Here is a 20,069-nt window from a genome sequence, read left to right on the forward strand (position 1 = left end):
TTTGGGGCCAACCCGGGCACCAGCAATTGCCCACCCTGGGGGAGGTTTGGGAGGTGGAAGGAGCTCTACAAAAGGGCAAAAAAAAGAAAAAAATAGCAAAAAGCAGAAAGCCAACGACCCTCTGTCCAGCTGGGACAGCCATGTCCCCGGTGCCTGTGTCAGCTGTCCCTGGTGTCTGCGTCACGCTGTCACTGTGGGAGCACATGAGGTGGGGAGTAGGGCTAGGGGCTTGGGGCTGGGGTCACCTGAGGACTGTTTTGTCTCTTCTCCTGTCCCCCATGGAGGCTGAGTGCATGGGGAGGGGGGTTTGGTTTAACCCCAGCCCACCCCAAAAGGGCTCCAGCTGCACCCCAGCCCCAGCGCTGCCCCCGGGAAAGGGAACTTGGCCGCTGCCTTCTCTCTTTTGTCTGGGGATTTATTATTTTCCTTTCAGTGAGTTCAAGAAGCCCCCCAGTCCACACCCCCTGCACCCCCCCACAACTCCTGCACCCCTGGACCAGCCACATGGGCATGGAGCATCCACCTGCATCCCACCAGCTCCTTCCTCTGCCTCACTTCACCCTCTTCTTTTTGTATTTATATTTATGTTTTATTTTCCTTCTCTTTTGTTTCTCCTTGTCTTTTGATTTTGTTGTTTCTCCTTTCCTTTCCTTTCCTTTCCTTTCCTTTCCTTTCCTTTTCCTTTCCTTTCCTTTCCTTTCCTTTCCTTTCCTTTCCTTTCCTTTCCTTTCCTTTCCTTTCCTTTCCTTTCCTTTCCTTTCCTTTCCTTTCCTTTCCTTTCCTTTCCTTTCCTTTCCTTTCCTTTCCTTTCCTTTCCTTTCCTTTCCTTTCCTTTCCTTTCCTTTCCTTTCCTTTCCTTTCCTTTCCTTTCCTTTCCTTGTTCCTTTATTTTCCTTTCTTTTTTCTCTCTTCTCCCCCAACCCCACTCTTTGTACGTTTTGTAACCGCGGGTTTTGTACCACGGGGCACTTTTTCAGCGCCAAACCTCGACAATAAAGAGTGTCAGCGCAGCCGGGGCCGGGACACGCGTGTGGGGGGGGGGACACGTGTGTGTGACAGGGACGTGCGTGTGGGGGGGCACTGTGTGTGTGTGACAGGGACATGTGTGTGGCAGGGACATGTGTGTGACAGACACCCGCGTGCGTGCGGCGGGCACAGGCAGCGTCCCACAGCCTGCAGAAGGCATCAGCCCTGCTCTTCCCTCCAGCGCTTCCTGTTATTCCTCCGGCAGCATCTCCCGGCCCCGGCGGGGCCCAGCTGTGGCCGCCGGGTCACCTCCACGTCCCCCCCTCCCCCGGGACCCCCCTCCGGGCGGGCGGGGGACACGCGGGCCCCGTCCCGCCTGGCCGGAGCCCAGAGGTCGGGCAGCAGCTGTGCCGCGTCCGGCCGCGCCGGCGGCCCCGGGGGAGCGATGGGGGCAGCGGCCGGACAGTGGCTGCCAGAGCCCAGCCCGGTGCCCGGGGCACCCCCGAACCCTGGCACTGTCCTGCCAACCCTCTTTCCATGCACCCATCTCTCCCTTCAACACATCCATCCATCCATCCATCCATCCATCCATCCATCCATCCATCCATCCATCCACATAATACAATTCCACCTCCCAAACCTCACTCACCCACCAAAACTGCCCCCCCATCTTTTCCACCCCTTTTCCTCTCTCTGTCCTCCCCCTCTGTCCCCTCCTCAGTCCCGCAGGGTCACACAGGGCCCACCAGACCTTCGGGGGTCCCCTCATATTGTGGGTGGAGGCGGGGGTTGGACTGGCCCCCTAAGGGGTGTTGGGTGGGCCACCCAGGACTTGGCACGGTGGGGACACACCGAGGCAGGGACCCTCCCGAAATGCCACTCCTGGCAGCCACTGCTCCCACCCTACAGTGACAAAAGTTTCCGAGCCCTGGGTGTGGTGCCAAAGTTTTCCCGCGGCTTTGGCAAATCCGAGATTTCCCGGCACAAACGGGAGGTGCAGCCCCCCTACCCACGCGGTCCCCTCCCCTCCGTTTGCTTTGGGGCGGGAGGTGTGAAGGAGCCCGAGCTGGGCTGTAAACACGGAGGTCACTTCAAAGGGGACGCCCGGGGACATCCTTAGCACCACCAGATTATTTTGGCACCCCCGGGCGGGATGCGAGGCGAGGAGGGAGGTCGGGGCGGGGGGGTGAACATCCCGTTTGGCAGCTTGGAAAAGCGGGGGGGGGCGGGGACGGGGGGGAGCTGCGGGGGGGCAGGAGAGGCTGTCCCCATCCTTGCCCCAATTCCTATCCCTGGTGCATCCATCCTCCCCGGAGCCCACTTTTACTCCCTGTGCAGAATCATCTCTGTTTCCCCAGTGTCACATTCCCGCAACCACGGTTTGGGGAACCCTGGCCGTGGCCCCGGCACTGCAGCGTCCCCAAGGCATCGTATTTTGGGGTTTGAGGGCCCCCAGGCTCCCTGCGGATCACACCCACCCCCCACTCCCCAGCCATCCTTTCCAAGGATGCTCCCCATCCCCCCGTGCCTGCTGTCCCCCTCTATCTTCCCTCCTCATCTTCCCCAGGCACTCTCAGGAAGGCAACACCTTCCTTATCTTCTTCCGACGGGTGGTCTGGCCCTGCTGCCCCTCACCCCCAGCTCCGGCCTTGTTATTTTCTGGAGTGTCCCTGCATTTCTCCCCAGAGACTCCTCAAGCAAACATTTCCCTCCTGGAAGGGAAAGGGAAATCTCCAAGACGCGGATAGAAAGTCGGCAGCTCCGTCTCCGCTGGCCGGGCGCCTGCGGCCATTTCCGCGCCCGGATGGGGGGGAAGCAGCAAAGCCGACACCCCCACAGTGCTGGGGTGTTTAGGGGTGGTGGAGGGATGGAGGGAGAGAGGGAGAGATGGAGAGAGGGAGGGAAAGGAGGATGGTGGGATGGAGGGATGGGCAAAGGGAGGGAGAGAAGGGAAAAGTCATAGAATCATCAAGGTTGGAAGACACCTTTATGATCAAGTCCAACCATCAACCCAGCAACGCCCCTGTAACCCCAAAACCGTTAACCCATGGATGGATGGATGGATGGAAGGACGGATAGATGGAGGAGGGGACTGTTGGACTGATGGATGGGCAGCTGGATTGACAGATGGATGAGAGATATCCAGGGGTCTCTCCAGGCTGAGGGAGCCTGGATGGCACTGGAATGTAAACACACTTTGGGACGTGTCCCTGGATGCAACATTCCCATTCCTCAAGCTCCCCCAGCCCTTAGACCAAACCAGATCCATCTTGAAACTCCCCAAAACCCTCAAGGAGGCTCCAACCCTTCCAGCTGGGGGGTTGTGCAGTCCCCAGCCCCGTGGCACCCCCTCTGTTCCCTCTCTCTGGACAAAGGATTGTCCCCACACGGGGACACCCTGGGCGGTGGCCCCCAAACACGGTGGGGGCCGGCAGGAAGGCGGAGGCAGCTCCCCCGACGACGGGAAGCATCCCAAGGAACCCAGTAATGATCCCGCATCCTTTCCAAGAGAGAACAAAGGCTGAGGAGATAGCATAGTTCATCACCGATAAATGAAGGATGTAAATAGCAAATAGGGGGAAGATTTATTTTGAGCAGAGCCTCAGGAAGCGGCGGGGGCTGGGCTGGGGGGGAAATGGGACAGGAGCCATTTGGTGGCTCATCCAAATCCTGGTTGGGGTGAGCCAGGGTCCTGCCCAGTGCCCAAACCTCTCATCAACGCCCAGGGGTTCCTGTGTCCCTCTTCATACCCTGAGGGTCCCGTGTCCCCACCTGCACCCGAGGGGTCCCCATCCCTCAGGTTTGGGTGTTTCACAGCACCAGGTCCCGTTTGCACGCCCAGGTGAGTCACTCGTGGCTCGTCCCAGCCTCAGATAAAGAAAAAAGCCCCAAAATGGGATTTGGTGGGACAGTGCTGCTGCCTGATACAATCACAGCTGGGGGGCTGGGGCAGGCAGGTGCCCACCCCGTGGGTCCAAACACCCTCATCCCGGTGCTGCAATGCCCCGAAGGGTTGGGATGGAGGTTTTCCTGCATTTCCCAAAGTGTTGCTGAGGAAGAGACCAGGAGAATCCATCCCAGGCAGAGACACCCTATAGTGCACACACACCCCCCCTACACACACTGCACCCTCACTCCAGCCACCCTAAAACCCAGCTGTACCCCCACCCCTCCATCCTCCCTTCCACCGCATCCCCCCAGCCCCCCGAGGGAACTGCGCACACCCTGCTCCTTTTTTAACCAAAATTCATTTATTTGTCAAAAAACACAAAGCCCTAGGGGTGCCGGGGGGGGGCGCCCCCGCCTGAGGCCCCCAGGGGCTCCTCCCCGGCTGTGACTCAGTTTTCCCTTCCTGCGATCAGGGCTTTTCAGCGGGGATCCCCAAAGCAAGCCAGGCTTTAGGGTGAGGCGGAGGTGGGGGGGTCCCCCCGAGTAGACCAGCTCGGGGGGCGCCGGGGGCGGTCGGGGAGGGGTTCAAGAGCGGAAGAGCGTCTCCTGGGTGGCGGGGTCCAGCTTGCCCCCCGGGCCGGGGCCCCCCTTGCCACCGGGGGGGTGGCTGTGCCCCGAGGAGTAGCTGGCGGAGCGCTCAGGGCCGGGGCCGGGGGTCCGGCAGCAGAGGAGGGCGGCGCAGGCGTGGCGAAAGCGGGGGTCGAAGAAGGCGTAGAGGAAGGGGTTGAGGCAGCTGTTGATGTAGGCGATGCCGGTGCAGTAGGGATGGAGGTTGTTGAGGAAGGTGTGGAGGGCGCAGGACCAGGGCAGCACCTCAAGGTCCATCAGCACGTAGAGGGTCTTGACCAGGTGGAAGGGCAGCCAGCAGCCCCCGAAGGCGGCCACCAGCACCGTGATGATGGTGAGGAGGCGTTTGCGCTTGCGGGGCCCCTCGGCCCGCTCCCGGCGGAAGTGAGTGGCCACGGTGCGAGCGATGAAGAAGTAGCAGGTCAGCATCACGGCGAAGGGGGCCACGAAGCCCAGGGCGGTGGAGGAGAGCCCCAGCCCCACCTCCCAGGCGCCCTCCGTCCCCTGCGCCGCCAGGTCCCCGTAGTCCATGTAGCAGGTGATCTTGGTGTCCCCGCCGAGGGCGGCCGCCCGCCGCAGCACCAGGGCGGGCAGGGCCAGCAGCGCGGCCAGCAGCCACAGCGCCACGGTGGCCACCAGCCCGCTGACCCGCGAGCGCAGCTTGGCGGTGGCCAGCGGCCGGACGATGGCCAGGTAGCGGTCGAAGCTGAGGCCGGTCAGGCAGAAGACGCTGGCGTACATGTTGACGAACACCAGGTAGCTGCTGACCTTGCAAGCGGCCGTGCCGAAGGGCCAGTGGTAGCCCAGCCAGGCGTAGGCGGCCCAGAGGGGCAGGGTGACCACGAAGGTGAGGTCGGCCACGGCCAGGTTGGCGATGAATGTGTCGGCCGAGCGCCGGCGGTCGCGGCCGCCCTTGAAGACGGTCCAGAGGACGAGCCCGTTGCCGGTGGTGCCCAGCAGGAAGACCAGCAGGTAGATGGTGGGCAGCAGGGCCAGCGAGGGGCCCCACTCCGCGTACTCGCAGTCCGTATCGTTGTCGAAGCCGTAGGTGTAGGCGTCCGTCGCCTCCTCCATCCCGGCGCTGGGCTCCGCTCCGCTCAGCTCATCCCGGGCTCACCCGCTCCTCCGGCTCCTGAGCGAATCTCACCGCGTTACCTCCCCTTCCTCCTCCTCCCCGCCCTCCTCCTGGAGAGGACGGGCAGGACAGGGCAGGAGGCAGGGCCGGGGGGAGCCCCCGTGGGAAACTTCACAGCTCCCCCCACCTCCATCTGGCTCCTGCCCGGGGGGTTTTACCGAGCTCTCACCCGCGTGTCAACGCGCCGACCCCCGAGATAACCCCGGCCTCGCCACGCCCGGGGGGTTTGGTCGCCCTCCACGGCGGCTTTCGGTGTTGGGATCCGGCTCTGGGGAGCTCAGGAACGCGGGGGGTTTCAGCCAGCATTTGGGGTTTCACCTCGGGGCGCCGCATTCAGCGCCGGGGTGTCACACATCGGGGTGTCACACATCGGGGTGTCACACATCGGGGCTGCATTTCGCACAAGTAGTGTCGCATCGGGCACTTGGCAGCGGGGGGGTCGCACTGGGGGCTGGTGTCACTGGGGGCTGGGGAGCGGCGCTGCGCTGGGGGGAGGGTGTGCATTTGGCATTTTGCATTTGGCACTTGGGATTCCCCGTTTTGCTCGCAGCTTTGCCTCGCTGTGCACACAGCGGTGGCTCCGAGGGGCCCCCCAGCGCCGGGGCCCCACTTTGAGCACAACGTGCCAAGGAGATTTATACATTTACCAAAAATCCAGCGCGGGGAGGGCGGTTCTGGGACCCCCCACGCTGTAAAAAGACCATTTTAGGGCAGCAGCTGCCGCAGGACCGGCTGCTACCGGAGCTCTCGGTGTGTCCCAGCTCCGCGGGTTGCTCATGGAGCCGGACGCGGCAACGCTGAGCCAAGAGAGAACAAATTTCCCCCCACTCCACAAAAAAAAAAAATTTGTGGGGGGAGGAGGGAAGCCCTCCAAGGTGGTGGGGCCGTGGTTTGGGATTGTCCCATTGCGACGGAACTCTCACAGTTCCAGCTCTGGGGAAAAGAGCCGAAGAAGCCGAGCGGGACGTTGCAGAGTGAGGTCTGAAGAGCGCAAATCCCCCGGGACACGCAGAGGGGGCTGGGCTGGGGCTGTAGGGGGGAATTAAGCAGGGGATGGGGCAGGTTTAACACCCGAGTGTAGGGACGGAGGCTGGGGGGGGCGGGGGCACAGAGCCCCCGGGACCCCCCGCCGGCTCAGTGGGGCCCTTCTACCAGCAAAGAGATGTAAAGGAGGGGTTGTGGGGGGAATTCAGTGGCTGAAATGGGGGGGAGAGCTCACAGGGGTCTCCAAAATGAGGCAGAGTGGTGTAGGGGGGAAAGGGGCCGGTAAATGAGGGTGCAGGTTAGGGGGCCCCGGGGGTGGGGGTACAGCAGCACCAAACCAGATGCCCAGAGCTGCAGCGTCAGCCGGGAGAGCAAACCAGGGCTGAATCAGGCTGGAGATAAGGAGCGATCCCGTATCTCAGTGCCAGGACAGCCGGCATGTGGGGAGAGAGGTATTAAACCCAGAAACTGCTCAAACTGGTGGCAGAACTGCGAGGGTGCCCAGCTCCGGGTCACATCCCAAGCTGGACTGAAGAAGGGCTGGAACCCCGCAGTCCCCAGCGCAGACACAACTCGAGCCTTTCCGCTAATTAGCAACATTAACGGGGAAACACCAGCACCGCTAATGAGCTCCCCGGGATGGCAGCGAGGCTCCCCGGGCTGCTCCCGCCCTGGCCGGAGCCCCGTTAATGAGCAGGACCGCTAATGAGCAGTTCTATTAATGACTATTAATAACACTCCCAGCTATCTGTGTCTTAATTGGAGCACGGCACAAGTATCCATTTCCAGCCGCCGCTCACGAATCCGTTTCCAGTCTCTTCCCTTTCCAAAAACTGCGGGTTGAGTGTCCCGGTCACCCCCTCGCTGTCCTGGAAGCTGGGATGGCTCGCCCTCGGTGCCACCCAGGGGGTCTCGGCGCCGGGGAAGAAGCCCCCCCAGGCTGGGTTTGTGGTGGCCACGGGTGGTGGGGTGGGTGGCCGGGGCTGGGCTGATAAGGAATCCGTGGGGCTGATAAGGAGGTCCTCTATCTGCAGCGGGGGGAGGGCAGGAGCCGCTCTCCTTGCGGGACGGGGGCTGCCCTGGGCACCAGCGAGGGGCTCCGGGACCCTCGTTCATCATTCCCAGGAATGAACCCCAGGACTTGGCACCAGCGGCTCCACTGGGAACAAGCCAGACTCCCCACTGGCTCTGCAGGGGGATTGGGGTGGGAGCCCCCACGGGGTGGGATGAGGAGCCAGACCTCACCCCCCCACCCCGAGCAGGAAGGGCAGCGCTTGACCCTGCACGAGGAGGGATCCGGCAGCTTCCTCTGAATCCACAGAGCTGCTCACATCCGACCGAGGAAGTGACACCCCTAGAGCACAGCTCCTGTCCCTCTGTGCCCCCTTCCAAGGGCTGAGCTGCGGGCATAGCGCTCCTCCTGTTGGCAGCTCCCCCCGCGGTGTCCCCCGTCCCAGGGACAGCACCCTGACCCCTCTTTCCTCTGCTCCCACGCCCCAACACTGCCCGTCGGCCCCCCAAAACCGCCCCGCGCCCCCCCCTCCAAGGCTGGACACGGGTGGGTGCTGAGAGCCACGGGTTTATTGGGGAGGGGGGGGTTGCAGCACCCTGCATGGGGTGGCAAGGACAGGGAGGTGCTGGGGGAGGGGCACCCTGGGGACAAGGGACAGGGCTGGGACACGTCGTACGGACACTGGGATGTACTGGGACAACCCGGGGTGGGCACTGGGGACCGTCAGATGCTGATGGGGCTTATAGGGGGAGCACTGGAGACTGGGTGGGCAGTAGGAGCCCAACGGGGGTCCCGGCAAGTCCCTCACCAGAGCATGGGCTGCCCCACAGCGAGGTGGACAGGCAGGGGGCTGCCCCATGGCCCCCGGGGCTAGAGGCCGAGGGAGAAGGTGCCTGAATCGGTGGATTGCTTGTCCCGGGAGCAGGACCCCAGCACCCCGGGGGGACACGCTGAGGGGGTGGCGGGTGCACCAGCCTCTGACACCTGTGGGGCAGGGGACAGGCGCTGGGTGAGTCACTGCACTCAGGGGGGGCCATCGAACCCCCTGGAAGTGTCCCCATCCCCAGGGCACCCCGGCCCCACGTCTGACCTCCTCAAACTTGCGGGCCTTGTAGTGCTCAGCGCCCTTGAGGAAGTTGAGCAGGATGATGTCACACAGCACCGTGCCCTGGGGGCGACAGCGTTGGGGTGGGGGGCCCTGCTCTGTGGAGCACCCTCGGACCCCCACAGAGCCAGGCCTCTGTCACCTTGCAGCTGTGTCCCCATGCCCCGTGCCCGTGGGATTTCCCCCTTCTGCCCTGGGAGGTGTCACCACTCTGGGGCTGAGAACGTCCACAACTCACCACGCCGATGGAGGTGAAAGCAGCCACCGTGTTAATGAGGGTGGGGACAATGCCAAACTTCCCAGCCTGGGGGAGCAGAGCCCTTGTTGGCCAGAGTCCCCGACCACCCTGTGACCCCGTGAGTCCCCAGCCCCACACGTACACTGCCATACACCAGGACATCAAAGCGGATCCCAAAGGCCTTGATGAGGGTGCGGCGCTCAGAGCCGTCAGGCCAGCGGTAGTATCTGGCTTGCCTGTGGTGACATGGTGACATGGGGACAGGAGCCATGCCAGGCAGTGCACACCCCTGTGCCGTGCGTGTCCTGGCCATACCTGAAGTTGTATCCAGGGGCAGGGGTCCGGGCCAGGCTGTCCAGGCGGGTGAAGGAGTAGCGGGGCAGGCAGCGCTCCCAGGCCCGGTCCAGGTCACACACCCACCCGATCTTGATCCCCAGCACCCCCCCCTGCCCCAGCCCTGCATCAGCACCACGGACCCTGGCCCCATGGCACCAAGTCCCCACAGTTTCACAGTTCTGCATCCCATGGCCCTATGCTCCATGTCCTATGAGCCCACCTCCCACATTCTCATCTCCCCAAGCTCCACATCCCTCTGCACCCCATGTCTCAAATCTCCATGTCTGTACACCCCACGTCCCCGTGTCCCACATCCCAAACCCCACCCATGTCCCTGTGTCAAGCCCCACATCATCACTCAGTGTCCCGTGTTCCTGTATCCCTATGTCCTGTTCCCAACATCCCTCATCCCTGCATCCCTGCATCCCATGTTATGCAAGCCCATGTCCCCATCTTCCATGTCCACATCCCACCACCCCATATCCCCCCAATCCCAAGTCCCATGTCCCCATGTCCCACATCCTATGTCTCTGTGTCCCCAAATCCCATGTCCCTATGTCCTTACATCCCAGCTGCTTGTACCCCTATGTCCCCACACCCACCCCATTCTCCCCCCGTGCCTCCCGTGTCCCCTGTGTCCCCGCTCACGGTGGCAGCCAGCGCAGGGAAGTCCTGCCCAGCCAGACGTGCCACGTCCCCCAGGCGCAGGATGGGGCACAGGGGCTGCAGCTGTGGATGGAAGCGACACCGGCCCAGCTCCGCCCCACTGCCAGGGGGTGGCAGGTTGGTCCTGGGGACACGGGGAACATGGGGAACATGGAGGGATGTGCCATCAGGCAGCAGTCTGGGGTTCATGGAACCCCCATCCCAATGTCCCTCCACCATCTTGTGCCTGTGTCCCCGTGTCCCCTGTTCCCATGTCCCTGTGTTACCCCATCCCCTGTCCTCATGTCCCCCCGTGTCCTCCCATGTCCGTGCCACTCACTTCTCAAAGCCAAAGAGCGGGAAGCGGATGCTGTTCTTGATGAGGAGGGTGAAGTTCTCAGCTTCCAGCATGACAGGGCTAGAGGAAGGGGGGTGACGCTGAGGACAGGCAGGGGGCATGTCCCCTGCCCCTCCCCGTGTCCCCCCGGCCCCACTTACACGTCAACGGTGTCCACCTCGGGCGGGCACCAGCCCTGGATCTCGCAGGTGCGCAGGGTCGCGTTGTAGGGGACGCAGCGCCCTGTCAGCATCCCTGGGACCCCCGGACCGCTGTCAGCACCTCTGCAAGCACCCCCGAGACCCCAGACCCCCGTCTGCACCCCTGGGACCCCCGGACCGCTGTCAGCACCTCTGCCAGCACCCCTGAGACCCCAGACCCCCCGTCAGCACCCCTGGGATCCCCAGACCCCCATTGGCACCCCTAGGACCTGAACCCCTGGCTCCCGCATCAGAACCCCGGGGCCCCCCAGCCCCCTGAGCCCACCAAGGGTCCCTCACTCCTGGTGGTGGCTCCCCTCGGCCCCCTCAGCCCCCGTTCCCACCGGGATCCCTCACCGTTGCTCGTGCCCGGGCTCAGCTCCCGGCAGTCCCTGTCCGCCGAGCAGTGGAACGCGGCTTCGCTCTGCGGGGCGGGGGTCAGCGGACGGGGGGCTCATCGAGGGGTCCCCCCGAGCTCCCCCTGCCCCCCCCCGCACCTCCGGGCACACGCCCTGCGCCTGGTCCTCGGTCCGGATCTGCTTGGTGACCACCACGAACACCGAGGTGCCCTGCGGGACGTCGCTGTCACACGACCCGTCGGGGGGGTGGGGAACTGAGGTGGGGGTGGCCCCGCGCCCCTCAGCGACCCCTCCGGTCCCCGGTCCTCACCTGGGGGGGTGTGACGTAGTCGGCCGTGTCCATCACCTGCCCCGCGTAGCGCCCCACGCCCTTCACCTTGGTGACCACGGAGGACTCGATGGCGGTGTCCCGCACCTGGTACGCTTTCTCATGGAGGAACACCCAGCTGGGACAGCACCGCGGGTGACGCTGGGGACAGCCACCCCCGGACTCCACCGGCACCCCCCGGGCCCCGCCTGCCTCCCCCGGCACCCCCCGGACCTCTCTGTGACCCCCGGCCCCCGGAGCTGTCAGCGCCAGCGGCTGCCGGTCCCCGACAGCCTCTTGTCATCCCCTCGCCAGTGGCTGCTGTCATCCCCCGGGAGCATTCAGGGACAGGGGCCCCAACGCGGGTCTTCCCCTTCTGTCATCCCCTGGGGCCGAGCGGCTTCTCGACCCCTCGGTGTCACCCACATTGTCCCTTTCCTGTCATCCACCCGAGATGCTCTCCTGGCTGTCCCCCTTGTGTCACCCGTAACGACACCTTGCTGTCCCCGTCATGTCGCCTGCGCTGCCACCCTCCTGTCACCTGCACCGGCACGCTCTCTGGCTGTCCCCCTTGTGTCACCCGCACCGACATCCTCTGTCCCGCCTTGTCAACCGGTACACTCTCCTGGCTGTCCCCATCGTGTCACCTGCTCCGGCACACCCGAATTCCCGGCACTGACACATTGTCACCCGCTCTCCCGTCCCTCCTCTGCCCCGTCACCCCCTACTCCCGGCCTGGCCACCCCGTCACGCCGCGCCTCCGCCCGGTGTCCCCTCGCTGTGACCCCGCTGCCACACGCCGCCATCCCCCATCACCCTCGTCACCCCCGGGTGTCACCTGCAGCAGCAAGTGGCAGTCACGGCGCTGCCGCGGTGCCGGGAAGGGGGCTCGGGGGTGTGTCCCGGGGGATGTCCCGGGGCGGGGTGTCCCAGAGGTGCCCGGCGGTTGTCCCGGCGGCTGCTAGGGGGGCTCACCCGACGAAGTAGGCGAGGATGAGGAGCTGGACGCCGCGGTTGACGACGCCCACCACCCAGCTCTTCACCACCACCGACTTGGTGGTCTCGTAGGAGAAGAAGTCACTCACCCAGCGGGTGCGGAAGCGCGGGAGGGACATGGGCAGCGCGGGGGGCGGCCGGGGACGGGGTTACGGGCAGGGCAGGGCAGGGCTGCGGGAACGGAGGGGGATGCGGGAAGGGCAGGGCAGGGGTGCGGGCAGTGTGCGGGGATGCGGGCAGGGCAGGGCGGGCGCGGGTGCAGGCTGGGGTACCGGCAGGGGCACGGGCAGGGTGCGGGTACCGGCAGGGTGTGGGCAGCACCCGCAGGGGTGCGGGCAGCGAGGGCGGTGCGGGCGGGCGGGCGGAGGCGGGGGCAGGGCGGGGGCCGGGGGCGGGGGCACGGCCTGGGGGGACGGGAGGGGTCGCCCCCCGGTTCCTGGGGGGATGGAGGGGTGCAGGCGGGGACCTTCCTCGGGGTGCCTGTGGTGGGAGCCCAAAGGGGGGACACATTTGGGCAGCGGGGAGCCCCACATTGGGATGCAGGTTGGGGGTGCGCCCCAGACTGAAGATGACTGGTTTGGGGGGGACATCCCTGTAGGGGAGCACGAGGGGGGCGCCCCGTGCGTGCGGTTTCGGGGTGCCCCGCTCTGGGCCGCCCCATTGTCCGCTTCCAACACTTTGGGGCGCCCCGGGTTTGGGGGGGGGGGGGGTTGTCCCCCACACGAGGTGACGTCACGGGGCTCGCCCCGTGCTGGCCAATGGGGTCTCTCCCCACTTCTCTCGATGGTTCTGGGCGGGGCAGAGCGATGGGGGCGGGATCTCAGCCGCTTTAACCACGCCCCCTCTGTGGGCGGGGCCTCCGGCGCGCTGCGGGCCCGCCCGCGGGGAGCGCTGCACGGGGCCGCCCCGTCGCCAGGGGGCGCCAGCGCGGACCGGCGCCATGGCGGAAGTCCGCGCGACTTCCGGCGGCGGCGGCTCCGCGCGGTTCGCGCTGCGCAGGCGGGAAAAGCGGCAGCGGCGGCAGCGGTGCGGGGGGGCCGGGGGCCGGGGGCTGGGGGCTCGGGGCTCGGGGCTCGGGGCTCGGGGCTGACTGGATCTCGCGGGAGGGACCTGGAGTCAGGGCAGGCCGGGCTGGGATGGGGGAGTGGGCCTGGGATGGAAGTAGGCTCGGGGCGGGTGGGCAGGCCTGGGGTTGTGGGGGAGGCCTGGGGGACGCTTGGGAGCTCCGGCTCGGAAGGAATTTGGGGGTGCGGTGGTGGTTTGGGGTGCGGAGAGGCCACATCAGGGAGGGGAAGGGGAGGGGTGTGGGGATTCGACAAGTGCGATGACACAGCGGTGGCCGAGGGCTGCAGGAAGGGGTGGCCCTGGGACCACGGCACAGCCGGGGAAGGGGCGAATGGGCCGGGGGTCGCCCCCGTCAGTGAGTCAGGTGCCACCTCGAGAGGCAGCGTCCGGGGTGGGGCGGGAGCAGTTCGGGGCGGCGAGGTTTGGTTTCGGGGGCGCTGGAGAGGGCCAGGAGCCTGTCGCCGGCCCGGCTCACCCGCTGTCCTCCCACAGCTGCCGTGACTGACTCCTCTGCCGCTGACCCGGGCATGCCGGGCTGGGGGGGCTGCTGAACCCCCCTGAGCTCGTCCCCGTCCCCTCCCACACCCCGCAGCCGCCATGGCCGATACGCTGGAGTTCAACGAGATCTACCAGGAGGTGAAGGGCTCCATGGTAAGCGAGGGGACATGGGGATGGCCCCGGGGCACTTCCAGCGTTGGGTGTGGATGGGGGGGGAGCAAATGCTTTGTGATGAGGACGGTGTGGGGGATGAAGCTGTGGCTGGTTGGTGGTGGGTTGGTGGTGTGGGTGCCTGGAGGGCTGCACCCAACAGGGCCATGGTTCCTCCATCCTTCCATGGGACTGAGTCCCCTCATGCCCAGCTCTCCTGCAGAATGATGGGCGGCTGCGGCTGAGCCGGCAGGGCGTCATCTTCAAGAACAGCAAGACAGGGAAGGTGGATAACATCCAGGCCTCAGAGCTGGCTGAGGGCGTGTGGCGGCGCGTGGCGCTGGGGCACGGCCTCAAGCTGCTCACCAAGAACGGCCACGTCTACAAGTATGACGGGTTCCGGGAGTCGGTGAGTCCCTGTTCCCTGCTCCCACTGCCTCGGCCCTGTCCCAGATCCAGATGTGCTCCCTGCCAGCCCCAGAACAGCTCTGCCCCCTGTATCCCATGGCCAGGGGCTCTGTGTCACCTGGGGCTCTGGGCACTGCTGGTTCCTGACTGTGTTGCCTCCCTCTTGCCCAACCCAGGAATTTGACAAGCTCTCAGATTTCTTCAAGGCCCACTATTGCCTGGAGCTCGCCGAGAAGGATCTGTGTGTGAAGGGCTGGAACTGGGGCACAGTGAGGTTTGGAGGTGAGTTCCAGTGGCAGCCTGAGGCCGTAGGGTGGGATGTTCCCACCAGTGTGGTTCTGCTGCCGCAGCTATTCCCTTAGGAGCAGCTGCTTTCTAGGGATGTCCTCAGGGGCAGTGAGGACATTTGCCATCTCAGGAGAGCAGGAGGGCCCTGAATTCCAGGGGGCTGTGCTTGGTGTGGAATCTGCACATGTGTGCCGTACTTCAGGGAGCCAGGGGAGCTGGCAGATGTGCCTCCAGCTGAGGGACCAGGACACATGGGGTCAGACAGTTCCTTTTTGTGTGTTTCTGATCAGTGCCAATTTCCAGGGATGCAGCTGGAAGGGAGAAAGCCTGGAGCTTTTGGAAGGTGGGAATGTAGTGATGAGAGCAAAGGCACAGCTGGATTTTGGGAGAGGAGCGAGACCGTGGCTGGAGATGGGATTTGTGGGGCACAGCTCTGAGCTGGCTGTGATGTCCCCACAGGGCAGCTGCTGTCCTTCGACATCGGGGAGCAGCCGGTGTTCGAGATCCCGCTCAGCAACGTGTCCCAGTGCACCACGGGCAAGAACGAGGTGACGCTGGAGTTCCACCAGAACGACGACGCCGAGGTCTCACTCATGGAGGTCCGGTTCTACGTGCCCCCCACCCAGGAGGACGGCGTGGACCCCGTGGAGGTACGTGGGGCCAGCAGGAGGGCGGGGGCTGGCAGCAAGGGACCTTTTGTGACTGCTTCCCTGGCAGGCCTTTGCCCAGAACGTGCTGTCCAAGGCGGATGTGATCCAGGCCACTGGAGATGCCATCTGCATTTTCCGGGAGCTGCAGTGCCTGACGCCGCGCGGGCGCTACGACATCCGCATCTACCCCACCTTCCTGCACCTGCACGGCAAGACCTTCGACTACAAGATCCCCTACACCACTGTGCTGCGCCTCTTCCTGCTCCCGCACAAGGACCAGCGCCAGATGTTCTTTGTGGTGAGTGGGAATGGCTCAGCCCTCCCCAGGAAGGGTACTGGGGGTGGTTTGGGGGGTTTTGTGTCTTCACCTCCTCTTCTCTTTCCAGATCAGCCTGGACCCCCCGATAAAGCAAGGCCAGACCCGCTACCATTTCCTGATCCTGCTCTTCTCCAAGGATGAGGACATCTCCCTGACCCTCAACATGAATGAGTGAGCTCCACGATGCCACACCGCTTCCCAGACCCCTCGCTGGATCCTGAGGGAGGTACTTACACCCCAGACCCTGTTCTCACCTCTGCCCTCCTTCCCTCCACACAGGGAGGAGGTGGAGAAGCGCTTTGAGGGGCGGCTCACCAAGAACATGTCAGGGTCACTCTACGAGATGGTCAGTCGGGTGATGAAGGCGCTGGTGAACCGCAAGATCACCGTACCTGGCAACTTCCAGGGGTGAGCAGCTGCAGGGCCAGTCCCTCTCTTTCCACCTTGTTCCCATGGCCAGGGGCAAGGGGCTCTCTGTGTGAGAGCTGGGGAGCAGGGCCTGTCTGCCAGGGCTGGGCAGGGGGAGGATGTTTGTCCCCATGGATAGCAGTGTTTGTCCTGCAGACACTCCGGAGCCCAGTGCATCACCTGCTCCTACAAGGCCAGCTCGGGGCTGCTGTACCCGCTGGAGAGGGGCTTCATCTATGTGCACAAGCCCCCCGTGCACATCCGCTTTGACGAGATCTCCTTCGTCAACTTCGCCCGCGGCACCACCACCACCCGCTCCTTCGACTTCGAGATCGAGACCAAGCAGGGCACCCAGTACACCTTCAGCAGCATCGAGAGGTGGGTGTGGGCTGTGGGGCCAGCCTGGCTGTGCCCACCGGGGCTCCCCAGCACCCTCGGCCCCACCGTGCCCTCTCCCACAGGGAGGAGTACGGGAAGCTCTTTGACTTTGTCAATGCCAAGAAGCTGAACATCAAGAACCGGGGCCTGAAGGAGGTACCAGCCGTGCGGGGCCGGGCTCGCGCCCACTGGCACTAGCGCTGCCTTCTCCCAGAATCCAGCTGCTTTTCCCTCCTTTTTTCACCTCTCTTTTCTTTCCTTGCCCTTGTAGAGGAAAAAGGTCCGTGTGATATCCCTTCCTCTTTCTCCTCCTCCTCCTCCTGGTGCAGGTTTCCTGTGCATGGCCGTGGTGGTCTCTGACTAACCCAGTAACCCCAGTGTGGTGTGCGAGGGCCCCCCTAACCCCCATAACTGCTCTGCCTCTCTTTCTGGGGCCCTGAGGGGGGAAGGGGGGGACATGGCCATGTCTTTCCCCTGGCCTGTGCATGCCCAGGGCTGTGCTCGCCCAGGGCTGTGTTCCAGAGGGGAGCACAGGGAGCAGCTCTCATCCCGCCTCTCCGCAGGGAATGAAGCAGAGCTATGATGAATATGCTGACTCTGACGAGGACCAGCACGATGCCTACTTGGAGAGGATGAAAGAGGAGGGCAAGATCCGGGAGGAGAATGCCAATGACAGCAGTGATGGCTCTGGGGAAGAGACAGGTGAGGGATGAGGCTGTGAGGGCCGTGGTGCTCCAGCTCCCCATGATGATCTGTAGCACTGAGCCCTTGCTTTCTCCTCCAGATTCATCCTTCAACCCTGGGGAAGAGGATGATGATGTAGCTGAAGAGTGAGTAGAGGCCAGGCAGGGCTCTATCCAAAAGCCCCATATGAAGGTGCTGTTCTAGGGCTGTGTGAGCATTGAGAGATTCTCACAGCATGACTGGGATCACCTGGATTTGGGAATGTACAGCCCTGAGTTTGCGAATGCTGGGCAGCTGGGGCAGTTCTGGGCTCCCTTTATTGTAATGGCATTAGGCAGTATGAGAAAGTTCTGGAAGGGCTCCAAGGGGAGGCCTTGGCTGCACTTTTCGGGAAAGAGAACAGTTGGGAGGAGGGTTAAAGCCCCAGGCTGAGGTGAGGATGGGGTGGGAGTTATGGTGGGAGCTTGAAGCTGAGCCCTGGCGCCATGAGAGCTCCGAATGTCCAGGAAGCAGAACACAACGAGCCATGTTCGTGGAAGGCCACTCCCCTAAGGGCTGTTAACTGGAGCAGAGCAGCTCCAGGCCGGGAAGGCTCAGGGCTGTGGTGTCTGGGGGCAGCTCTGAGGCTGGTGCTTCCGTGCAGGTTCGACAGCAACGCCTCGGCCAGTTCCTCCAGCGGTGACGGCGACAGCGACCGTGACGACAAAAAACCAGCCAAGAAGGCCAAGATCGTCAAGGACCGCAAGCCCCGCAAGAAGCAGCCGGAGGTGAGGGGCTGCTGTGGGAGCAGGACCGGCTCCTGGAGCGGGGTCAGGCAGGTCACAGCCCCGCCTGAGCTGCCTCGCCTCAGCCTCTGCTGCATTCACCAGTGCCCTGGCCAGAGCTGTTGTCTGGCCTGGTGTCGCTGCCTCCAGATGGGTCCAGGCTGAGCCTCTCCCAAGGGCACGTTGTTCCCATGCCCAGCCTATCCTGGTTGTTGTTAGGCTTCTTCTCCAGCAGCCTGACCCCCAGCTGTGACCTTTCAGCCCCTCTCCCAGGGCTGCAGCTGGATTGCTGGGGGGTACAGAGGCAAGCAGAGCCCGGTCCCGAGGTGTTGGGTGAGGGGTGCATTGGGCTTCCACGGGTGTTCTCCACCTCCCAGAGCAAGAAGGGGAAGGACCCCAACGCTCCCAAGCGCCCGATGTCGGCCTACATGCTCTGGCTGAATGCCAGCCGGGAGAAGATCAAGTCGGACCACCCTGGCATCAGCATCACCGATCTGTCCAAGAAGGCTGGGGAGCTCTGGAAGGCCATGTCCAAGGAGAAGAAGGAGGTGAGGGATGGGAGGCCCAGGACAGAGCTGGGCCTGGTACAGGAGGGGAGGCTGGCTATGGAAGACCCTTCCTTGTTCCTGGGAGCCTGGAGTTGCACAGATGGGGAGTTGGGAAAGGGTAGGGACATCCTTGGGCTGGTGAGCTGGGTGATCAGAAGTGGGAGCAGGGTTGGGGTGCAGGTGGGTGCTGGAGGATGGTGGAGGAGGAAGGGGTCCTCGCTGAGCCTGTGCTCTGGCTGCAGGAGTGGGATCGGAAGGCGGAAGATGCCAGGCGGGACTACGAGAAGGCCATGAAGGAATACAGTGTGGGCAGCAAGGCCGACAGCCACAGGGGGTGAGTGTGCTGGCAAGGGGCTGGCTATGGGTATTCTCAGTTCAGTCAGAGAGAAAGAGAGAGGTTTCTGCCAGGCTGCACCTGGGAAACAGTTGGAAAGGAATGTAAATAATTCACTATCTTGTTCACATTGTTTATAGATATGTTCTGCCACCGTGCGTCATTCAGAGTGCACCAATGGTGTGAGATGTTTTTACTTTAAGACCAATGAAATTGGTCTGCACGATGTTCTCTATAAATAGAGCGGTGCATTTGAAATAAATCAGTTCTCTTTTGCCTTCTGATCTTGGGAATTCTTCTGTTCCCGTCCTGCCTCAACAATGACAGGCTGGCAGGCCTTGGCCCCCCACAGTCGAGCTGTTCCTGGGGCCAGCCGGGTAACGTGGCTCCTCTCCCCTCTGCTCACCCAACCCTGTGCAGGGAGAAGTTGAAGAAGAAGAAGAAGAAGCAGGAGAAGCAGGTGAAGGGGAAAGGGGACAAGAAAGGTGCCACCTCCAAGTCCTCATCCTCCAAGTCCCCGGCTAAGGGCATGAGCGACAGCTTCAAGAGCAAGGAATTCGTATCCAGTGATGAGAGCTCCTCTGCAGAGAGCAAGAAGGAGGTGGGGGTCACAACTGGGGGAGGTCCTGGTCCCCCTTCCCTGGGGACCAACTGTCTGGGAGGGTCCCAACCCCTCTTCCTTGGGGAACATCCTGGTGGTTTCTGCTGGAGACGCTGGGTCCTTCTGGTGCTTCGTGTCCTTGGGGACATCCCTTGGTGTGTCCCCAAGTCACCACCATCACTCTGTCCCCGCTGTAGTGGTGGATACTGCCCTGCCTTCATTGTCCCCTGCTGACCTGTTTGTCCCCTGCCTGCAGGACTCAGAGGACGAGGGAGCTGCCAGCCCGCCCCCCAGCTCAGAGGACTCTGCTTCCGGCTCTGATTAGCGCCATCCCAGCTGGCTCCAGGCTGGATCCCAGGTCGGGAGAGGACTGGGTGGGCCAGCCCCACGGCAGGGACCAGGGCCCCCGGCTCTGGATGGCTCCCACCCAGGAGCAGGGCCAGGTTCCCCTGTCCCCCCAGCACCCCGTGGTGGCAGGCAGTGCCAGAGGCTCCTCAGTCCCTCACATTTGTATCCCATCAATTTATTTTTTCTAAACACTTGGGTTTCTCTCCTTCTCTTTCCTTCCCTCGTTGTTTTTTTTTTTTTTTTCTTTTTTTTTTGGTGTTGTTTTTTTGTATTTTGGGTCCGTTCACATGGCAACTCGGGTTGAATAAAAAAAAAACCCACTGATGGTGTTTGTGTGGGTGTGGGGCTGGCTCCCCCATCCCTCCTTCCTTCCTGCAGCCATCCGGGAGCTCATTCCCCTCCTTGAACAGCTTCCAGGGCTGACTTCACTCTCTCCCCACCCTCCATTAGCGGCCCCCAGCCCCTGCTCAGCCATCAGGGCTCCTAATTA

General features: G+C 63.5%; 3 protein-coding genes across 4 annotated transcripts in view; 1 reads left to right on the forward strand and 2 right to left on the reverse strand.

The window, feature by feature from the left end:
- SSRP1 (structure specific recognition protein 1) overlaps nucleotides 1-19,900 on the forward strand; it is a 35,136-nt gene extending 15,236 nt beyond the window's left edge. The window contains exons 1-17 of one of the 2 annotated variants that reach the window (XM_053979676.1): nucleotides 13,145-13,162; nucleotides 13,694-13,852; nucleotides 14,073-14,258; nucleotides 14,434-14,539; nucleotides 15,005-15,195; nucleotides 15,263-15,493; nucleotides 15,582-15,685; nucleotides 15,794-15,922; nucleotides 16,079-16,300; nucleotides 16,384-16,456; nucleotides 16,864-17,002; nucleotides 17,085-17,130; nucleotides 17,628-17,751; nucleotides 18,126-18,296; nucleotides 18,539-18,630; nucleotides 19,051-19,231; nucleotides 19,488-19,900. In XM_053979676.1, the coding sequence (XP_053835651.1) occupies nucleotides 13,799-13,852; nucleotides 14,073-14,258; nucleotides 14,434-14,539; nucleotides 15,005-15,195; nucleotides 15,263-15,493; nucleotides 15,582-15,685; nucleotides 15,794-15,922; nucleotides 16,079-16,300; nucleotides 16,384-16,456; nucleotides 16,864-17,002; nucleotides 17,085-17,130; nucleotides 17,628-17,751; nucleotides 18,126-18,296; nucleotides 18,539-18,630; nucleotides 19,051-19,231; nucleotides 19,488-19,556 (2,118 nt within the window). In that variant the 5' untranslated portion in view covers nucleotides 13,145-13,162; nucleotides 13,694-13,798 and the 3' untranslated portion in view covers nucleotides 19,557-19,900. Of the gene's footprint in view, nucleotides 1-13,144; nucleotides 13,163-13,693; nucleotides 13,853-14,072; nucleotides 14,259-14,433; nucleotides 14,540-15,004; nucleotides 15,196-15,262; nucleotides 15,494-15,581; nucleotides 15,686-15,793; nucleotides 15,923-16,078; nucleotides 16,301-16,383; nucleotides 16,457-16,863; nucleotides 17,003-17,084; nucleotides 17,131-17,627; nucleotides 17,752-18,125; nucleotides 18,297-18,538; nucleotides 18,631-19,050; nucleotides 19,232-19,487 lie in introns of those variants that run through there. The other variant, XM_053979678.1, reaches the window with a different exon arrangement.
- APLNR (apelin receptor) lies at nucleotides 4,207-5,609 on the reverse strand. Its single transcript, XM_053979680.1, has one exon. It carries the CDS (start codon nucleotides 5,554-5,556, stop codon nucleotides 4,441-4,443), a length of 1,116 nt encoding a protein of 371 aa, XP_053835655.1. The 5' UTR covers nucleotides 5,557-5,609; the 3' UTR covers nucleotides 4,207-4,440.
- P2RX3 (purinergic receptor P2X 3) lies at nucleotides 8,202-12,255 on the reverse strand. Its single transcript, XM_053979679.1, has 12 exons — nucleotides 12,116-12,255; nucleotides 11,144-11,279; nucleotides 10,972-11,043; nucleotides 10,832-10,898; nucleotides 10,436-10,529; nucleotides 10,278-10,355; nucleotides 9,941-10,082; nucleotides 9,272-9,402; nucleotides 9,099-9,192; nucleotides 8,957-9,022; nucleotides 8,704-8,781; nucleotides 8,202-8,597 (listed from the first exon to the last, which is right to left on the reverse strand). The coding sequence occupies exons 1-12, from the start codon at nucleotides 12,253-12,255 to the stop codon at nucleotides 8,484-8,486; spliced, it is 1,212 nt and encodes a 403-aa protein (XP_053835654.1). The 3' UTR covers nucleotides 8,202-8,483.
- Nucleotides 19,901-20,069: the final 169 nt, after the last annotated feature.

The sequence above is a fragment of the Vidua macroura genome, chromosome 6 (assembly GCF_024509145.1).
Source record: "Vidua macroura isolate BioBank_ID:100142 chromosome 6, ASM2450914v1, whole genome shotgun sequence".
NCBI classification, from domain to species: Eukaryota; Metazoa; Chordata; class Aves; order Passeriformes; family Viduidae; genus Vidua; species Vidua macroura.